The 21,266-nt window shown below is 40.0% G+C and overlaps 1 protein-coding gene across 1 annotated transcript in view; it reads right to left on the reverse strand.

Moving 5' to 3' along the window:
• CCDC172 (coiled-coil domain containing 172) overlaps positions 1–8,638 on the reverse strand; it is a gene marked incomplete at its 3' end in the record, with an annotated part of 48,058 nt that extends 39,420 nt beyond the window's left edge. The window contains exons 1-2 of the mRNA XM_081235357.1: positions 8,447–8,638; positions 8,162–8,247 (exon numbers count right to left, since the gene is read on the reverse strand). Of these exons, the coding sequence (XP_081091483.1) occupies positions 8,162–8,247; positions 8,447–8,525 (165 nt within the window). The 5' untranslated portion in view covers positions 8,526–8,638. The remainder of the gene's footprint in view (positions 1–8,161; positions 8,248–8,446) is intronic.
• Between the last annotated feature and the right edge of the window lie 12,628 nt (positions 8,639–21,266).

The following is a 21,266-nucleotide window of genomic DNA, read 5'->3' on the forward strand; positions in this document are numbered from 1 at the left end:
GCCTCTCACTGTTGTGGCCTGTCTTGTTGCGGAGCACAGGCTCCAGACGCGCAGGCTCAGTAGCCGTGGCTCACGGGCCCAGTTGCTCTGCGGCATGTGGGATCTTCCCGGACCAGGGCTCAAACCCGTGTCCCCTGCATTGGCAGGCAGACTCTCAACCACTGCGCCACCAGGGAAGCCCCTGAAAGGTTGAATATTATCATTGGCAAAATAATAGTATCAGTTTTTTGCCTTGAAATGTCAGGGTCATTTCATTCATTTTTGAGAAAATGTTGCCAAATACTCAAGTTTAAATAACTACACTTATCTGTCAATTATTCAAGTAAAAATGGTATTCCAGAAAAAGAATAGCTAGTTCATACTGCAACTCAGACAATCATACAAATACTCTCCCTTGAGACCATCACTGTACTTTGGAATATAGAAGTACTTTATGTGAACTTTCCATTTCAACACACAATATTAAAAACACATACAGGGCTTCCCTGGTGGCGCAGTGGTTGAGAGTCCGCCTGCCGATGCAGGGGACACGGGTTCGTGCGCCAGTCCGGGAAGATCCCACATGCCGCGGAGCGGTTAGGCCCGTGAGCCATGGCCACTGAGCCTGTGCGTCCGGAGCCTGTGCTCCGCAACGGGAGAGGCCACAACAGAGAGAGGCCCGCGTACCGCAAAAAAAACACAAAAAACAAAGAATAGATGTGCCAAATGGCCAATAAGCATCTAAAAAGATGTTCAACATTAATCTCGTTGGGGAACTGGAAATATAAACCACAACAACATACCACCTCCCATCCACTAAGATGGCTATCAAACGAACAAACCAAACAACCAAAATCCCCAAGAAAATAAGTGTTGGTGAGGATATAGAGAAACTGGAACCCTTGTATATTGCTGGTGGGAATGTAAAATGCTGCTGCTGCTGCTGTTATAGAAAGAGTCTGGTATTTCCTCAAAAAGTTAAACCTGGAATTAACCATATGACCAAGAAATTCTACTCCTAGGTGGAATACCCAAGAGAATTGAAACATATGTTCTACAAAAACTTGTACACAAATGTTCACAGCACCATTACTCATAATAGCTAAAAAGTGGAAACAACCCAGTGATCATCAACTGATGAATGGATAAACAAAAGTGGTGCATCCATACAATAGAATATTACTCAGCCATAAAAAGGAATCAAGTACTGACACAAGCTGCAACATGGATGAACCTTGAAAACATGCTAAGTGAAAGACAGTCACAAAAGGCCATTATTGTATGATTCCACTTATACGAAATGTCCAGAGACAGAAAGTAGACTAGTGGTGACCAAGGGCTAGCGGGGTTTGAGGGGGATGGGGGGGTGACTAATATGGGTACAGGGTTTCTTTTGGGGGTGATGAAAATGTTCTGGAATCAGATAGTGGTGGTTGTACAACCTTTTAAATGGACTAAAAGCCACTGCTCTGTAACTTTTAAAATATATCTTTATTTTTTTTAGTAACCTAACAGCTATGTCCCCCAGCTTAAGAAATAAAACATTATAGATACAGCTGGAATTCCCTGTATACCCTTCCCTGATTACGTTTATCTTCCACTCCCATGAGAGATAATCACTAAGTTGATGTACTATTATCATTCTCATGTGTGTCATTAAACTTTCACTACGTATTTTCCCTTACAAGATGTATTATTGTTCTGTGTGTGTTTAAATAGTATCATGCTGATGTAACTTTTTTTGTTTTTGTTTTTGTTTTTTTGCAGTACGCGGGCCTCTCACTGCTGTGGCCCCTCCCGTTGTGGAGCACAGGCTCCGGATGCGCAGGCTCAGCGGCCATGGCTCACGGGCCCAGCCGCTCCGTGGCATGTGGGATACTCCCGGACCAGGGCACGAACCCGTGTCCCCTGCATCGGCAGGCGGACTCTCAACCACTGTGCCACCAGGGAAGCCCTGATGTAACTTTTATAGGTTTTTTTAATCACAATATTATGTTTCAGTAATTAATGTTTTTTTTTACATCATTAAGTGGCTTTTTTACAATGACACCTAGCACTTAGAATTCTGAGGTCATACTCCCAGGAATAATAACTGAATCAGTTAAATGTCTCTGCCTAGATATTTTTATCAGTTCAACCAGGTGATTTCTCCAAGCATCCCAAACCATCATTAATTGAGCTCTTGTTCAAAATAAGGGAATTTAAAGTGCATTTTATAACATGAAAGCTTTACTCCTTTTTGACTGAGGGATAACCTAGAGGGGAAAAGCTTGCATTATATTCCATCATATATGATAAATCATAGTAAGATTAAATGATAAACATAATCAATAATTAACATGAAACATTTCAACCAACTACAGGGAGTCTCTACATGGCCATTCTGGTTTTAACCACTAGCATCTTTGTAGTAGATACTGTTGCACCTGGTTGTCTCCCTAATGTGCATTCCTCCCTTCCTTGGTAGTTAATTTCTTAGTTAATTAGTTTTTGGAAACCTGCACCATCTCCAGACAGCCCAATGAATTTGGGAGAAGTTACTACCCCTTGACCACAGTTATTGGTTCAGGGATAGTCAAATGTCACAGTTTGTGAAAATGACATGAAAGAAGGTATCTGACAAGAACAATTTCCCTGCTTTTCAGAGAAATCTTCTGGAAGCTTCCTTCTTTCTCTCCCTGGTTTTGAAAAGAAAGCATATGACTCTAAGAGTTGTTATAACTATCGGGAGAACACAAGGACAACCAGCCCTTCTACCATTCTTCGTTACTGATAAAATTCCAGTTTTATTCACAGCAATAATGCATCCAGTTATAAATATTCACATTCCCAGATTCCATTTCAGGGTTGACCACTTGACAAAATTGTAACCCTTGAGATGCAGGCCCCAGTCACTGGAGAGGACTTCCCTTCCACCAAAACAATGATAAAGCCACACAAGAAGAAGCCTTTTGATTTTCATCTTTTCCTCTTTTTTCCAGCTAGAATTCAGATATTATGAATAGGGATGGAGCAGCACCTGTGACTACAAGGATGAAAGCCACATGCTAAGGATGGTGGAACAAAAAGATATAATGTGCTGGGGTGTTTTAGGATTTCTTTGGGCCACTTTAATAAATGGCCCTTGACTGCCAACCTCCAAACTTCCCATTACATGAGGAAAAATAAATCCTTATTTGGTAAACCCACCACGGCTAGACTTTTATTTTAAGCAATCTGGTGCAATTCCAACTGATATAACTACTGAATCAAATGCTGGGTTTTCAAATATATAAGTCGTTTCCCAATATTGTTTAAGCCGTTTTGAACTGAATTTCTGTGACTTGCAATCAAGAGCACCCTGAACTGAAAGAGCCTCATCTCTAAGGAAGGGATAATACCTCTGATTTGACTCTTAAGTCTCTCAAAGGCAAAGGCCATATACTATTCATCCTAAACTGCTGCCTGTCTGATTTGGATCTTTAGCAATGAGTAGCCTCATGATTTTCCAAAAGAAGACATACAGATGGCCAAGAGGCACATGAAAAGCTGCTCAACATCACTAATTAATAGAGAAACGCAAATCAAAACTACAATGAGGTATCACCTCACACTGGTTAGAATGGGTATCATCAGAAAATCTACAGAGAACAAATGCTGGAGAGGGTGTGGGGAAAAGGAAACCCTCTTGCACTGTTGGTGGGAATGTCAATTGATACAGCCACTATGGAGAACAGTATGGAAGTTCCTTAAAAAACTAAAAATAGAATTACCATATGACCCAGCAATCCCATGACTAGGCATATACCCAGAGAAAACCATAATTCCAAAAGATACATGCACCCCATTGTTCACTGCAGCATTATTTACAATAGCCAGGTCATGGAAACAATCTAAATGCCAACTGACAGATGAATAGATAAAGAAGATATGGTACATATATACAATGGGATATTACTCAGCCATAAAAAGCAACAAAATTCGGTCATTTGTAGAGACATGGATGGACCTATAGACTGCCATACAGAGTGAACTAAGTCAGAAAGAGAAAAACAAATATCGTATATTAATGCATATATGTGGAATCTAGAAAAATGGTACAGATGAACTGGTTTGCAAGGCAGAAACAGAGACACAGATGTAGATAACAAACGTATGGACACCAAGAGGGGAAAGCGGGGTGGGGGGGTGGTGGTGGGATGAATTGGGAGATTGGGATTGACATATATACACTAACATGTATAAATTGGATAACTAATAAGAACCTGCTGTATAAAAAATAAATAAAAAAAATTTTTAAAGTGTCTTGGTCACAACTAACAACTATAGGTATGTATTAAATTGTGACAAGGAGAATTTCTACTTTATTTTATTTTTTTTTATTTTTATTTTTTTTTCTTTTTGTGGTATGCGGGCCTCTCACTGTTGTGGCCTCTCCCGTTGCGGAGCACAGGCTCCGGACGCGCAGGCCCAGCGGCCATGGCTCACGGGCCCAGCCGCTCCGCGGCATATGGGATCCTCCCAGACCGGGGCACGAACCCGTATCCCCTGCATCGGCAGGCGGACTCTCAACCACTGCGCCACCAGGGAGGCCCTCTACTTTATTTTTTTAAATTAAGATTAAATAATTCACATGTATTTTTATTTAAACAAATGTTAATTAGAGAGGGAAAAAATGCCTTTCTTTTATCTATGTTTTTAAGCAACTTTTAATCAACAGTAAAATTAAACTCAAGTAGGATATAAATTTTTCTTTGATTAAACTTTTAAAAAAAAAGGAAAAAATCTCAATTACAAAGTTCTATTTCAATATTAAAAATGATAATAATTTGTGATTTTGTTCTTTCCCGAATTGGGTAACAGAGTACTAATGGATACGACTTTGCCTGCTGTTCTGGGAGGGTTCCTAACTTTTATTAATTAAAAAAAAAATGGGGCTTCCCTGGTGGCGCAGTAGTTGGGAGTCCGCCTGCCGATGCAGGGGACATGGGTTCGTGCCCCAGTCTGGGAGGATCCCCCATGCCGCGGAGCGGCTGGGCCCCGTGAGCCATGGCCGCTGAGCCTGCGCGTCTGGAGCCTGTGCTCCACAACGGGAGAGGCCACGACAGTGAGAGGCCCGCGTACTGCAAAAAAAAAAAAAAAAAAAAAAAAGAATGAGTATATTTTGAAGTAAAGAAGTAAATGAAGCCAACTTAAGTTACTTGTTTATTTCAATATCACTTTCCTTTAAAAATTCATGGAATATTATTTCATTAGTGTTATGATGTTTATGCAATAGTTTAAAACTGGAGAAGAAAAAAAAACAGCCTCAGACTTTCCTCCATTTACTTCCTCTTGAGGGAGTACAGCTTTGTGTTAGGTTTTATGTAATATGTTTATAAAGATTAAATGCCCCAATTTTAACTATATGTTACTATTTTTTAAAAGAAAAAACTCTTTTAGATGCTTAAAAGAAACAACAAATGTTCTGTGAGTCCTTAATTCTGATTTTCTCTGTCACTGATACTATAAAACCTTTCCTTGATGATCAGAAGCTTCAGGTATATTGGTAAGCATTAACGCAAATCCAGAGCATGTTCTTGTCTTTCTGTTTTCATATTACCAAACCTAACCAGGTATACTATAGCTCTCCAGTTCACAAAGTACTCATACTGTATAATCTGAGACTTTCGCAACCATATACTTTAAAGGACTCATTGAGCCCTGAAAGGCAAATGCTATCATTTAAGTTCTAATTACATGCTACCTGGGTTTTACAGAACAGAAAAAAATACTGTACTTCCTGAATACATTTTTTGACCACAAGCAACTTCCAAAATAAATGCCCAAAATATTTTCTGAATGTATCATTGTGCAGATAGCTCAAACACTGGCTTATTCAAATTATGTTCTAGTTTCTCCTTATGCTGCTTCTACTTGATAAATTGGTCAATAAATGCCAAGTCAAATATTCAAGTAAATATATTTTCATTGTTATTGGCAGACATATAATTAACTCTGAGAATAAAAGAAACAAGAAATCAATTTATGATTACTTCTTCAGTTCTTCTCATTAGTGTTACACTGTAATTGTGGCTCCACTTTAAAAATCTTTATACACACACACACACACACCCCATGTTGACTATATTATAAATCAAATTATTTCAATTACAAATTAGTACTGTATGAACTGTGAACCTCCACATGTAAATTTTATTAGTAGAAAGCAATTGTATTACTAACCACATATATGAGCTGATTAAATGCACATATATGCACATATATGTGCATTTTATGAGCCTATATTAATTAGTAATTTCAGCAAATGTTTTAAACAATGCTAGGGATTTGCTCTGTCTTCTCTTAAATATAACTAATTGAATCAGCTTTTTTATGTATGTGTATGTATCAACAGACTACATTTCCATTTTCAGGAAGATAGACTGTTAACTGAGAAAATATTACGAAGAGTAAAGCTACTTTTTTCCAAAGAAGATATTCAAAGAGTAAACCTTTTTTTTTTTTTTTTTTTTTTGTGGTACGCAGGCCTCTCACTGTTGTGGCCTCTCCCGTTGCGAAGCACAGGCTCTGGATGCGCAGGCTCAGCGGCCATGGCTCACGGGCCTAGCCGCTCCACGGCATGTGGGATCTTCCCGGACCAGGGCACGAACCCGTGTCCCCTGCATCAGCAGGCGGACTCTCAACCACTGCGCCACCAGAGAAGCCCTCTTAATTCTTTTTAAAGAAAAATTTAAGCTACATCATGACATTCTTAATGCTTTGCCTATGCCATCAGCTTTTAGCATTGTTTTTAGTAGCTAGTTTATCTGCTACTCACAGGCAAAACAAGACCTAAGGTCTCACTGAATATTTCCAAATTTTATTGGTATTTTAAAAGACAGCGCTCTCCCTATTATCTCCCTATTAGTACTCATTAATTCATTCAAAACACTAATGTATACTGTGTGCTAGGCATGGAAGACAGGCTGTGGGAATAAAAGATGGTTAAGAAAAAAATTCCAAATACATTGCTCACAAAATAGTGAGGGGTACAAACACAAACACAAGCATGCACTGTTGTTTAATTGTAAGGTGGTATCCAAATGCTATGATAAAACAAATTTTCCAAGATGTACAAGGGAGGGCTCACAGGTGATGTTTGAACAAGACTTGGAAGGAAGAACAGAAGAAGCTTGCAGGGTGGAGAAAGAATCTATGATTATTTTATCCAAAAAGAGAACTGGAAATTTCTCACAGTGGTAAGTCTATTTGACTTATTTTAGCAAAGAGACTTCCTCAAACAGATTTCTCACTGTACACTGCTCGCATCGTTTATCTTTAGGAGTTGAATAAATATGTTTGTATGGCTGTCTGCTGCTACCCATAGCTAGACCTTCATTGTGACATACTTGGATGATGTTCTTAGCTCCCATCCTCCCAGAGCTCAGAGAGATTTTCCTAAACCCCTTTTATCACACCATTCCATTGTCAAAAACCTGCGATGGTTTCCTCCTATTCCTAGGTATCAGCCCTCTGCTTTGGGAGATTTCTCTTCCCAATGTGCCTTGGCTATGCCTCCCTTTTGCTCATATTCTCCCGGTGCCCCAAATACTTTTCTCCTACTACTTCTCTTTGCTTCTCAAAAAATTCTACCCACACTTCAAAATCCTCCTTCAAGAAGCCATCAGATTCCCTTGTTTCTATGTAAAATAACAGAACTTTACATATGCTGCAGAAAGAAGTGAAATACTAGTGGAAAAATGATCCTTTTGGACGAAGGCCACGTCCAAAATGTGGTAGAAGACGGAAAAACAAATGGCAGAGACTCGTGTGAAAGTTACATTCAACTGTTACATCAACACAGAACACTTCTTAGATTATTTATTATTCAAAATTTATTTCCCGCACCAACTACTTAACTGAATAAATCTTTTTCCAATGGCATTGCGCCCTTCTGAAACGTTAACCATCCCACAACACGGACAATGAATTCTTCATTACTTAAACTGGTTTCTGTAGGACAAATTCATGTTCGGATGGAAGGCGTCACCAGATTCAGAACTTTGAATATTACCCGACAACATGGAACTACACTCACTAACACAACAGTGTGTTTCGTAATTGACGGACAACTGGTTAAATATCAATAGCAACGTATCCTCAAAAAGTCAAGCGAAAACACTTTTTCAAGTGATAATGTGCATGCTCTCCACGTCAATACCTTAGATTCCAACTTGATTTTCTCTTCATTCAGCTCCTCTGCTGCTTTCTTAATTTTTTCACGACATCCGTTTATTTCCGACCTGACTGTAAGATAAATTAAATGCTTAAACACATCCATCTTTCTGGAGTCCCTGTTTCTGGGGCCTGTGATAAGACACCTTTCAGCAGTCCTTCCCTCCACGTGGAAAGCCGCCTGCCCTCCCCGCTCGGCCCACTGCCTCTGGATTCCCTCCGCCTCCAAGCCCCCGGCTCCAAGACCAGAGGCCCCCCGCGAGCGCCCGACCTTGTCGCATCAAGCGGCGATTCTCCTCCGCCAGGTGCTCGGAGACGATGATGTGCTGAAACAGGGACGCCAGACTCATCTCGGCTGGGCTTAAATATTTTATAACGGAGTCTAAGGACCCTGGAACGCACAATAAAGGCTTATTCCAGGACCACTCCTAGCTCGGCCTCCAGCGGCCTGTCCCCTGCCCACACCGAGGACGGGGCCCACGCGGGGTGAGGTGAGGCCCCGAGGCTCCGGGCGCGGCGAACCCCGCTCCGGGCCTCCGTGGCTTCCGTTACGAAGGGCAAACCCGCTTTGTTCTCCCCGGCGCCCTCGTTTCTCCTGTGACCTGTCTCAGACTGCCTTTTTCCCCTGGCTGAGAGCACCTCCCCTTAGACGAGGCCTTGGCCCCTGTGCGGGCTTTTTTCCGTTTTGGTGGCAGGGGGAAAAAAAAAGGAGGCTCTGAGCCCTCCGCTTGGGAGCGGTTTCGAAACGGCAGCAGCCCTGCCCTTTCTGCGGTCGGCCTTTTCCTCTCATTCCACCGCCGCCAGCCCCCCTGTTCGGGGAGAAGGTCCTCAAAGTGCACTTTATCTCAGCAGAACATGTACTTGAAACAATACTTTGGGCTGCAGAGCTTGCAGAAGGCAGCGGCCAGCGCCTCAGTCTACGGGTCTGGGTCCGGTGGGAAGTGACGCTACGGCGTCTCCTTGGGTCCATTGCGCGTTCGGGGGTTTTGCTTTGTTTTGCTCTGGCCATGTGGCCCCCAAAGGTCTTTAGGTCGTGCTTGGAGTTGGGCGGGAATCTATCGCCCAGGCATGAACGCAGTGTTATAATAAAGTACAAAGTACCCGTGATCCTAAATATAAACTTTTGCAAAGTCTTATCCTTTGACGATGGGAAAGACTGCTATAAATGTGCAATGTCTGACATTCGCCTTAATCATTCCTTTGTAATCAGGGCATATCTTTTTTGTCTGCTTTAAAATTAATCATTGCCTTTTGTAATCAAGCTGCAGTAATATTAACACTTCAATATCTGTGCAGGATGTGTCAGAGACCAAAGTGGTTGCTAATTAAAGCTTAAACATGAAAGGCACCTTTGGGACTTCGGTATGGGATTTTTTTAATTAAAAAATAAAATATTTGTAATTTTTAGCAGGTCAAAATATTAAGATTATAATAAACATTTGACTTTATATCTGAATGTTAAATTGAAATTGGCTAAACTTTAAAAATGTATTTAGTATTAAGTAAAAAAAATAGTAAATGTGAATTCTGTTACATCATCTGTATAATAAACTTAATTAATATTTCATTAATGCTGTAGTATAATCGGTTTTAAATGATAACCTTTTCCAAATTTCCGCCTAAATTTCCATCAAGCCACGTATGCATAAAACTTAATTTTAAAACTTTATTATAAAAGAATGCATACTGAAAAGTGTAATGAAGTAGAAAAGAATTGCCCACAAATATATCATTCAGAAGCACATAGTAATAACATTTTGGTTATTGCCTTCAGGTAATTCTCCTCATCTTGCATTTTTTCTTTACAAATATATTGTGAATATATTGCAAATAAGTAGTAATAGTAGTTATTATTTATTTGCCAGGTACTATTCTGAGCACTGTAAGCCCTTTTGAGATGATTTTTACTATAACCTTCATAGCATAGTTGAGGAAACTGAGGCACAGAAGTTAAGTATCTTGCCAAGGTTGCATATCTAGTATGTGGCAGAACAGGATTTGAAATCAAGAAATCTGAGATCAGAGGCCATGGATTTGATTTTGGATTCTGCTCTTTTTCACTCTTATTATATCACAAGCGTTTTACCATCTCATTGAAAACTCTTCATTAATACATTTTTGTAACTTCATAATCCTCCATCATATGGACGCATATGTAAAATTTAGATATGTTGAAATAAATTTGACTCTTTTATCTGTTCAAGGATGGGAAACAAAGCTGAAATTGTGGTGTGAACCATTTTCTTTGAGCACTCGTTTGGAGGCTTATGAACTGTGCCACAGCAGCCATCAAAGGAAACAGCTTCCAGAAGATAAATTGTATTACTAATTAATATTACTCCTTTCAGAATTATTTCCCGTGGACTTGCACAGGGAGCATCCTCACAAGGAGGCTGGTTTTCAAAAGCATGCTGCTCTTTAACATTCCAATTTTATTAGTTACACTCAAACTCACATTTATTATTTAACATGCTCTTTCTGTACTGAAACTTGGCAGAGTGAAATTTGGGCAGCCTTTAGGGAGCCCAGTTGCCTCACTCACACAGGAGTATGGAAGAGAATGCTGCTGGGAATTCTGGGAACGGGGCATGGGAAAAATGACTTCATCTTCCGTAGTCTTCTTCACGTCCCACAATATTTCGGTGCTTTTAAATCCCAAGTTTGAGTCTTCTTAGTGGTACCACAACTATAGGCATTAGCAGGATTTTTTATTTTATTTATAGAAGCAAACATGATTATGCAAGGTCACAATTCAAATTTTAAAAGTGTTTCATAATAGTAAAAGTAACGTATTAATATATTAAGATGTTGCTATCATATATCTAGCTTTACGCATACATTTTCTGTAGTGTTAAGGTATTTTTTTCTTATAGATATACATGCTGATTATATTCTATAATGTTCAGAACAAGAGTAGCATTACTTAAATTTATGCCAAATTAAAAGGGTACAAGACATGGTAAAACTAGGGCATTCTATTTTTTGGAAATGTATCTTATAAGCCTAAAAAAAAGGAGATGATTCATTCAACAACTGTTTAACGAGTGTCTGCTATTCATTCAACAAATATTATTGAGCATCTCCTATGTGCCGTATTTGAGAAACAACAACAGGATTTAATAAAAACAAAACTACATAAAAAGTATTTTTCTTCCCCCAGATATTTCTAACCTCATTGGAGAATTATTATATTTTTCAGCATTTTGGCAGCAGTATAAACAACTGCTTTCAGAGTTTCACCAGATGTTCTTTAGAAAGAAAGCCAATTATTTGCATTATGATACCCACATGATTCTCAGATCGAAACTTTCCGTCTGTACATGTTTCATTGAACTGCGTACCCATGGAATATAAAAGTTGAGATCACTCACTGTCTCTCAACCTCGTATTTTTGTTCATAATAACACTAGCACCTGGGTTATTGAGCCGTCGATAATTGCTTTGCTAGAAGGCCTTATATAAGGCTATATTGCTCTTGTGATTTAAAATGCATTTCCTTTCCTTTCTTAGATTGATGACTTCCCTAAGTTCTAAACCAGGCTTACAAATACCCACTAGCCCAGGGCATATATATTGCAATGAAAAGAAGAAAAGTAATTCATTTATTTTATGATTTTCTTAGGGCATCTGCCAAAAAGAAAAAAAAAATGTGGGTTCAACCAAGTTAACAACCACTTATTGAGTATCTACTAAGCGTAAAATCTCTGGTAGGTACTATGGAGGATACAAAATTGAAAGATACAGGCCCTGCCCTCCTGGAGGTCATAATCTACCAAATGGGACATAGCATGCACGGTTCCTAGTGGGCTGTGTATAAGAGCTTCACGCTGGTGCTATGGAGATATGGCAGGGGGAGAAAGAATTAGTCTGGGGGCTTCCCGGGGGCTTCCCGGGGGCTTCCCTGGTGGTGCAGTGGTTGAGAGTCCGTCTGCCGATGCAGGGGACGCGGGTTCGTGCCCCGGTCCGGGAAGATCCCACATGCCGCGGAGCGGCTGGGCCCGTGAGCCATGGCCACTGAACTTGTGCGTCCGGAGCCTGTGCTCCGCAACAGGAGAGGCCACAACAGTGAGAGGCCTGCGTACAGCTAAAAAAAAGACAAAACAAAAAAAGCTCCCTCCTTGCATGTTTGTAAGGGAGTAAATGTTTTTTTTTAAAAAAAAGAATTAGTCTGATGTGGGTGATCTGGGAAGGCTTTTCAGGAGGGGATAAAACATGAGCTGGATTTTAAAGGAGAGTGAAACTTCAGTAGATAGCAAGTAAGGGAGAAAAAAAGCAGAAAGTCAGATGACGCCAATTTTTGGAGTGTTTAACATTTTTATGCATATGATAGAGATTCATGTAATGTTTGCTAGCTGGTGAGTAGCATGTCAGAATTGCTTTATGCAGTCATCTGGCAATGGGTTAGAAAAACTAGAAACAAAGAGACTAACAGCTAACATCTGTTAATAACTATGTTCCAACCACTGCCTGAGACCTTGACGTTGTCTTCATTAGTTTAATCAATCCAACAGTCCAATAAGATCAATGTTTTTATTATTTCCACGTTACAATTAGAGAACCGAGGCAGAGAGAGCTCAGTAACTTGTCCAAGGTCACATATACTAGCTAAGAAGTGGCAGAATCGGGATTTGAACCCTGATAGTCTCTTAAGGCAAACCCTTAACCACTTCATCTACTGCCTCCAAAAGCAAGAGGCTGGAGAAAATGAGACTATTTCAGCAGCTGTGTTATATTTCAAGACAGATACATTTCCTAAAAAAAACTTATTACTAACACATTAAGGTCTTTTTTAAAGACATTTTCAGATTTCTAGAATTTGGATTAGTAACAGAATGTATCTTTAACAAATTAAAATCAAATGTGATATAAAGAAAAATAATTGAAAATGGATCATGCATTGTTGTAAATGTTTATTTAACCAGCTACATATTAGTATACAAAGTACCGTATTAGTTTCTTATTATTTTTATTAGATTCCTGGGGCTGCTATAACAAAGTACTACAACTGGATCGTTTAAAAACCACAGAGATTTATCCATTCACAGTTCTGGAGGCCAGAAGTCTGAAGTCAGTGTCAGCAGAGTTGGTTCCTTCTGGGCCCTCTATGGGAGCATCTTTTCTGTGCTTCTTCTTAGCTTATTGTCCTTACTGGTAATCTTTGGCATTCCAAAACCTTTGGCAGATGCATCACTCCTATCCCTGCCTCTATTTTTCCTTGGCGTTCTTGCTGTGTCTCTGCCTCTGTGTCTGTTCTCCTCTCCTTATAAGGATACCAGTCATATTTGACAAAGGGCCTACCCTACTTCAGTATGACCTTAGCTAATTCCATCTCTTACAACCCTATTTTCAAATAAGGTCACATTCTAAGTTACTGGGGGGTGAGGACTTCACATATCTTATTGGGGATCACAATTCAAACTATAACAAACCTTAAAAGTTAAGGCATGGGAAAGAGTTGTGATTTTTTTTAATTTTAAGATTTATTTCTATTGATATTACAATCAAAGCATTTTTAGTGGTTTAATGGACTTTAGAAAATATCTTGCACAGTCCTTTTGTTTTTTTAGATGTTAACACTGAGGCCTGGAGGATGATGGATTTCCCCAACATTGCACAGGCAGTTAATGTCAGAGCTAAGTCAAGAACGCCCTCCTAATTCCTTCTGCTGCAACAAAAGATCTTTTTTGTTCACCAGTGGCTTTCAACTACTTCAGTTAAAACAACTCCTCTTTTATCTTTTTTCTGTATTGAACTTTCTAGTAAGAATTTGAAGAAAAGGTATAACAACTAGGGTACAGAGCAGGCCTCAGGCAATTTAACTACTGCAAGAGTTCTGCCCCATTAAGGAGATTAGATAGATAGATAGATAGATAGATAGATATAGGGAAAGAGACAGAGAGACAGAGACAGACACACACAGAGATAGGTAGATAGATGTAGAGAAAACACATATGCATACATACATAGACATACATATATAGATACTCACATATACATGATAAAATCATATACATATAATATAAATGCTTAAAGGAGTGAATTTTATTTTCAGACACTTCTACAATAGAAATGAAAGTAAACTATCAATTCTTAATTACTGATTAAGAAAAGCATACTTTTTTCTTTGGTTATAAAATATATTGCATGAAGAAATTCCATTAACACATTAGGAGTCATTCAATACCAAAGTCTTTGGAAGAAGAAAGCTGTAGTTTAGCCAGTGAACTTGATTTTCACATTGTCAGAGTCCAGAGCCCAGCACAAGGCCCAGGAGGGCTGTTCCATGTGCCCTACCCAAGAGATTAGACTGTCAAGCCCAGGAAATGAAAATAAAACAAAACTTAGAAACCACTGTTCTCCACCTTGTACAATTCATTTCTTTAATAAATGTTTACTGGGTATACACGTAAGGCAAGTAGGAACTTGGGATTGCAAAGAAGAATAAGCAAGGGGCTTGAAACCTGGTTTTATCAAGTTATAGTTTCCATGACAGTAAATTTAAGTGGCCGGGGATTACGTAGGAAGAATTAAAAGATAAATGTAAGACTTTTTGTTTGCTTGCTTGTTCGTTTTCTTACCAGTTACTTTAGTCATTAATGTATTCTTTGACCACCTAATAAGTGCATGGCTACTTAGTAAGTAATTGACTCCTTAGTTATTAAGCTGAAATTTAAACCAACAATCAATATATTCTACTCTAATCTCTTTTTACAATTTTTATGAAAATTTCTATTAATTTCAGTGAATTAATCATAGTGACTATTTGGAAATGTGGCATAAATTTCAATATTTCTACTACTTTTTATGAATTATTCACATTGACTCTTTGGAAAGTTGGGAAAAAATGTACATATATACATATATTGTACATGTGTAGGTAGAGTGAACCATAAACCCTATATCTTCTTAAAATAATCTGAAAAACTGCTCATTTATCAGGATAAAATTACTTGATGTTTCCAATGTTTAAAATGAATTTAGTGGCCTTAGTGCAATAATATTACATTTTAAAAGCCAAACACCGCCATTATTTTCCCTTCACAATGCCACAGACAGTTCAGAATGTTTTATCATTGTTTACATGGCTCAGAAACCTTATCTTTTATTTGACACTGCAGGTGCGTCGATGATAGGATTCGGAAACTGTGTAAGATGGTTAAAGGAAACAATTAATTAGCATTTAAATAAAAGAGCTCCCTAAGAAACATATTAAACAGAGAATAAGCTAATGATGTAATAGGTGATAGTAAGCAGTTCTGGAATAGAATTGAAGGAGATGAATAAAGAGAGTGAAAGGAATTTAAATGTCTGAAAACAAATAAGGAAATATTGCAAAATATTAGAATTACTGAAGTTGTGTATATATCCTCATTTGAAATTTGACAGTCTTGTATTCTGTACTTGTTATATCTCATTATTCTACTTATAAAACATGTACATTCACGGGTTTCCTAAACCATTGGATGATCTCTACCTTTACCATTTTCTTTTCGAAGGTGTTAACACAGAGAAAAGCAGGAAACAGCTGAGATCCTGCACTCTGTTGTGCCTTAGCCTCAAGTGAATAAATGCAAGTATTGTGCACATAGGATCCAAACACTCATAAAAAAAAAGATTCATGGTGATATTCTTAGAAGAAATTAATAAAGCCTAAGAGAACTTGTGAGAAGCATGTCCTAAAGATGATTTTATTTTGGTAATTGTTGTATTTTAAATGCTTTCATGTTCTTCTTTTGATGTCTTTTATCTTACTTACAGATGCTATTACTCATAAAATATGCTATTTCAGTCCACAAGGCTGTAGCTGTGAATGAAACATAATATTCTCATCTGGAAGTAGATAAGGGGATGCAAATCTCCTGCTTCACAGTGTAAGCTGATTACCACAGGGGTCAGAAAGCTAGTTTCCACTTCCTTTCAGTACGAGCTATGATATTTTCTATAACTGACCAGACATCTTGTCTTTCCTTTATTCAGTCCAGGCGTCTGATTGTCAGCCTGTCTCAGTGGTTTACGTGGTGGACTAGGAATTCTGTGGCTTGCGCGTGGTGGCAGGACTTGAGGGTGAGGCCACGAGGAGTGACCACAAACATCATTCACTAAGTGTTCACTGAGTAACTACTATGTACGAGGCTCTGCCACAACAAGGAGCAGGATGAGTGAGCTCTCTGCACACGTGGGCCCATAGGGGCCACAGGAAGCAAAGGACACACATTCATGAGCTCAATACCCACAGAGTGAGTGATGGTGTAAAACCTATCAGTGTGGGACACAGACCCTCTACAGGCTGTGGACAGCCCATTTATGCTTCAAGTCCCTCAGGCTGGACAGAGCTGGCATCTGGAGAACAGAGAGGAAGCCAGTGGGATCACATCACAGATGGGGTTGGTGAAATGGTCAGGGCGCAATCCTGCCGGGCCTTCAAGGCAATGGAAGGAGTTCAGATTTTATTCAAAATGCGGTGGACGCGGCCATGAAAGGGCTCTGCAGGGGAATGGTTGCATTTTACGAATAAGAAGATGACCATTAAGCACTGTTGCCTTGGGGGAGGAGTGACTAAACATGGCTGGATGGAAATGGAGACCGCTGACCTGGGTGCAGGGCTCCATTTGGCTGATAACACACATCAATAGTGATGTGACCTTGAGAAAGTCACTGACTCTCTTTCCCCCTTATTCACTTGTTTTCAAATGGGGATAGAGAGGCAGAGTAAAAGAGAAAGAAACAGGAGAGATTAAGAAAAGAAAACCTCAGTGCTCACAGATGAAAATTTCAGACAGTACATTGAAAAAACGAACAACTGAGAATTCAGTAGTAAAAGCCTTAAAGCAAGACTTAAAGCACCTCAGTCCACACTCAGGAAAAACCCCACGGAGGTTACATAGAAAAAAATCTAGAAATCTGTTAGAATCATTGCCTTGGTTCCTTTGGTTAAAGGTTAATATCAGGGCCCTAGGGAAGAAAAATTCAAGAATGATGCTAGAATCTACTCTATATCCTTTAGATTTAGTTGTACATAAGTGTATGCACAGCAAAAATTCACTGGCACAGATGTTCCAACTGCAAAAACGTTGAAATACTCCCACAGTGGCTGGTAAATCACCATGACCCCAGCCCTCCGGTGTCAACTCCCACCACCAGGACCATGCAGGTCTTCCACAATCTGGCAACTAAAGGTTGACACCTGGCTTAGCAAAGTGTCTCAAGGAACCTGCTCAGTGTCTTTTCTGATTTTTTAGTACATGGACCTATAGGTGTATTGTCCTATTGCTGTTATAACAGATCACCACAAACTCCGTGGTGTAAAATACAAATTTGTTATCTTACAGTTCTGGAGGTCAGAAGTGCAAAGCCGGTCTTAATGGGCTAAAACACACACACAAACAAACAAACAAAGAAATACTCAGCAATCCTTCTGGAGGCTCTAGAAGGAAATTTTTTTCCTTGCCTTTCCAGCTTGTAGAAGTTGCCTGCATCTTTTGGCTCCTGGCCCCTTCCTCCATATTCAAGGCAGTAATGCATCCTCAAATCTCTCTCCTTCTCTGACCTTCCTGCTCCTCTCTTACAAGGACACTTGTAATTCCCTTGGGCCTACCTGGATAAGTTAAGATGATCTCACTATCTCAAAATCTTTAACTTAAATCACATCTTCAAAGTCCCTTTTGCCATGTAAAATGACACAGAGGTTTCAGGGATTAGATGCAGATATCTTCGAAGGCCATTATTCTGACTACCACAGTGGTTAGATATTTTAAATATCATATAATAATAAGTTACCTTAGAATGCTCATAAAGTAAAACTGAGTGTGTCATAGTCAAAAACTGAGGTACGAGTGGAGAGAATCTATCATGTAGAAAAAACTTAACGTAGGTCCATATCTCAAGAACTTTCTGAAATACTGCAGACCTTTAATTTTCCCATCTGGTTTAGTAGTTCTCAGTATCAAAGAGATGAAATAGTTAAAAGGAAAAGAAGAGTTGAGGGCAATATAGAAAGATGGAGTAAGGAAGAGGGGGAAAGAATACAAATATCGCTTGTGTGTCCAAATCTCCTGTAAGGACTGAGGAGGGGAAGATCAAGGACCCTCAGGTGGGGCAAGAGGAGACCCCAGAAACTGATGGTGGGATGGCATCAGGTAATGTCCAATCCGTCCAGGGTCAATTGTCTCTCCATCTGGCATACTTAGGCACAAAGGAAGTGAAAAAATGACAATTTAAATTTCCCCTGTGAAACGTAAGGTAGATAGATAGTGGGGAGCAGCCGCATAGCACAGGGAGATCAGCTCGGTGCTTTGTGACCGCCTGGAGGGGTGGGATAGGGAAGGTGGGAGGGAGGGAGACGCAAGAGGGAAGGGATATGGGAACAGATGTATATGTATGACTGATTCACTTTGTTATAAAGCAGAAACTAATACACCATTGTGAAGCAATTATACTCCAATAAAGTTGTAAAAAAAAAAATTTTCCCTGTGATTTAATGCCCATGGAACTACATGGGATTGGTTTGGTGAGGTTTGGGGAAATTTGAAGATGGGTAAGGGACAGCTCATCTTAGAGGGCAGGACCATATCTGGTGGGTCTTTGTATATCAAAATGCCTTGTAGGCAGTGAGAGCAAGCATCCTGAAATACAACCCAGGACCCACAACAGACTGTTAGCTCCATGAAGACGCACCTGTTGGTCTTGTCATCACCGATCCCCAGATCTTGGAACAGTGCCAAGCAAAGAGCAGGTACCCAGTAACTCTGTGTTAGATGAATAAAAGAAAAATGAATGTATGAAAAGGTTTGGTGTAAACAACAGGTTTTTTTTTTTGCATAGGCAATGAGCATGTAAACATTCTTTTAATAACCAGAAAATGCTGGAAACCAATACTCAATTCAATGTACTGACTTTTTTTTTTTTGCCGTACGCGGGCCTCTCGCTGTTGTGGCCTCTCCCACTGCGGAGCCCAGGCTCCGGACGCGCAGGCTCAGCAGCCATGGCTCACGGGCCCAGCCGCTCCGCGGCATGTGGGATCCTCCCGGACCAGGGCACGAACCCATGTCCCCTGCATCGACAGGTGGACTCTCAACCACCGCGCCACCAGGGAAGCCCCAATGTATTGACATTTTGATGCACTGTATCAGAACCTAAGTGATCAAATGAATGACAGGCCTATATTCCTGTCTATAAATACGGTTGCCAGATTTAGCAAATAAAAATACCAGGTGCCCAGTTAAATGTGAATGTCCGATAAACAATGAATAATTTTTTAGTATAAGTGTGTCCCAAATATTGTATGACAATCTAGCTATAAAGTCATATTGTATCATATTTTAGATAAATTGTAACTTTGTAAAGACGTTATGCTCTTAATGATGGTATTATTAAGGAAGAAAAAGGAAGTGCTTTCACTAGATTGTGTTCAAAATGGGGATAGAAGGCTGTGTTGCACTGTACTGTTTTAAAAGCATGCTTGTCTGTGAGCAAGTGCCCGTGGAGGAGGGCTGAAATTCAGCTTCTCATAAATTCTGCAGAGCTACCAGGGGACAGTAATCAACACGGATAAAATCTGGAGGGAAGGTCAGTGAGGCAGGTAAGAGCTGCTGCATCCATATTACCTAAAGCACACACAGCTCCACAAAGCAGGACCAAGCGGGGCCAGGAAAGAGCAAGAGGGAAAAACGGAATCACCCTATGCGGGTTTCATTAGATTGCCTTTAGGAAAAAAGCCCTCATCGGCCCCAATAGCAACTTTAATTTTATGTGCATGTTGTGCTTGCTTAGCCTATGCAATAGAGTTGAGCATGTCCTATGTACTAAGTGGTCTGTTTTCATAATGCTCAGCTGCTTGTGAAGTAATTCACTGTTTTTCTTAAAAAGGGCATGGTGTTGCTGTGTTCATTTGTGCCAGATCTGAGGAATCTCTATCGAAGCCTTTTTTTTCCACTAGGCATTTTAGATGCTACCTGGCTGTTAGGCCTGAAAATACCAGATGGAGCTTGGGAGCGGAGCAGGCACTGTTGTCATAGAAACGAGATGCTATCCCAGCTCTATGCAGCCACCATATTTTTTTCTTTCACTGTGTGGAGTTCTGATAGGAACAAGTACTGATAAAATATAGAGATTCCCCCTCCCCCCACACACTCACCTACCTTGGAAAATAGACCTACATTTCAAATGTTGCATAGATAATTCATTAATACGTCCCGCAGTGGACCAAGTGCTTTTAACTTTGAAAAACTGACTTGATTTCCAGGTCTTCTAATCAGAGTACAACTGGGAAGCCCATGCTTTGACATCATCTTTTTTCCTCTAAGTGTGATGCATTTGTCCTAACCCCAAATGAGACAATATCCTTTGTAGCCAGGGGAGCTCAGCTTTGAGATTCCTGGAAAATGCAACCTAAGTATTCGTAATCATTCTGCAATGTCTCCACTCAGCAGGAGAATGGAGAGTAACCTCTCGTGATTCTCTGTTCTCCCCACAGCGGCCAGCAGAATGCTGAGCACACAGGAGGGGTGTGATGGGTCCTTGTGGCTTGATGTCCAAGCTTGAGGGATACAGTTATTGGCCAGCATCCCACACTGCTGCCTTTTCTCTTGGGCAGCTGTGGCATCCTCAAGGGAATGTGACTGTGAGCAAAGTGCTCAACGCAGATGGGGCAGTAGTATTTTCTAGAGACAAGGCTGCTTTTGTGTCCATCTACCCTTGGGAACAGGGTAAATCCTAGGGCCCTGAAGCTCTGGCTCAAAGAGTTGTGTTTAGCAACAAAGGACTATTAAAATTGATATGGTTTAGGGCAGTGATTTCCTGTATTCGTTTCCTGTTGCTACTGTAACAAATTACTACACATAGTGACTTAAAACAACACAAATTTATTCTTTTACAACTTTTAAGGTCAAAAGTTTAAAATCTGTTTCACTGGGCTGAAGTCAAGATGCCAGCAGGGCTTGCTCCTTCTGGAGGCTCTTGGGGAGAATCTCTTTCCTTGTCCTTTCCCATTTCCAGTGCCCACCTGCATGCACTGGTTCTCAGCCCCTTTCTCCATCTTCAAAGCCAGAGGCCTAGCATCTTGCTTCTATCATCATTTTCTCTCTTTCTTCTCT

This window comes from Mesoplodon bidens, assembly GCF_964165515.1.
Source record: "Mesoplodon bidens genome assembly, chromosome: 1".
NCBI classification, from domain to species: Eukaryota; Metazoa; Chordata; class Mammalia; order Artiodactyla; family Ziphiidae; genus Mesoplodon; species Mesoplodon bidens.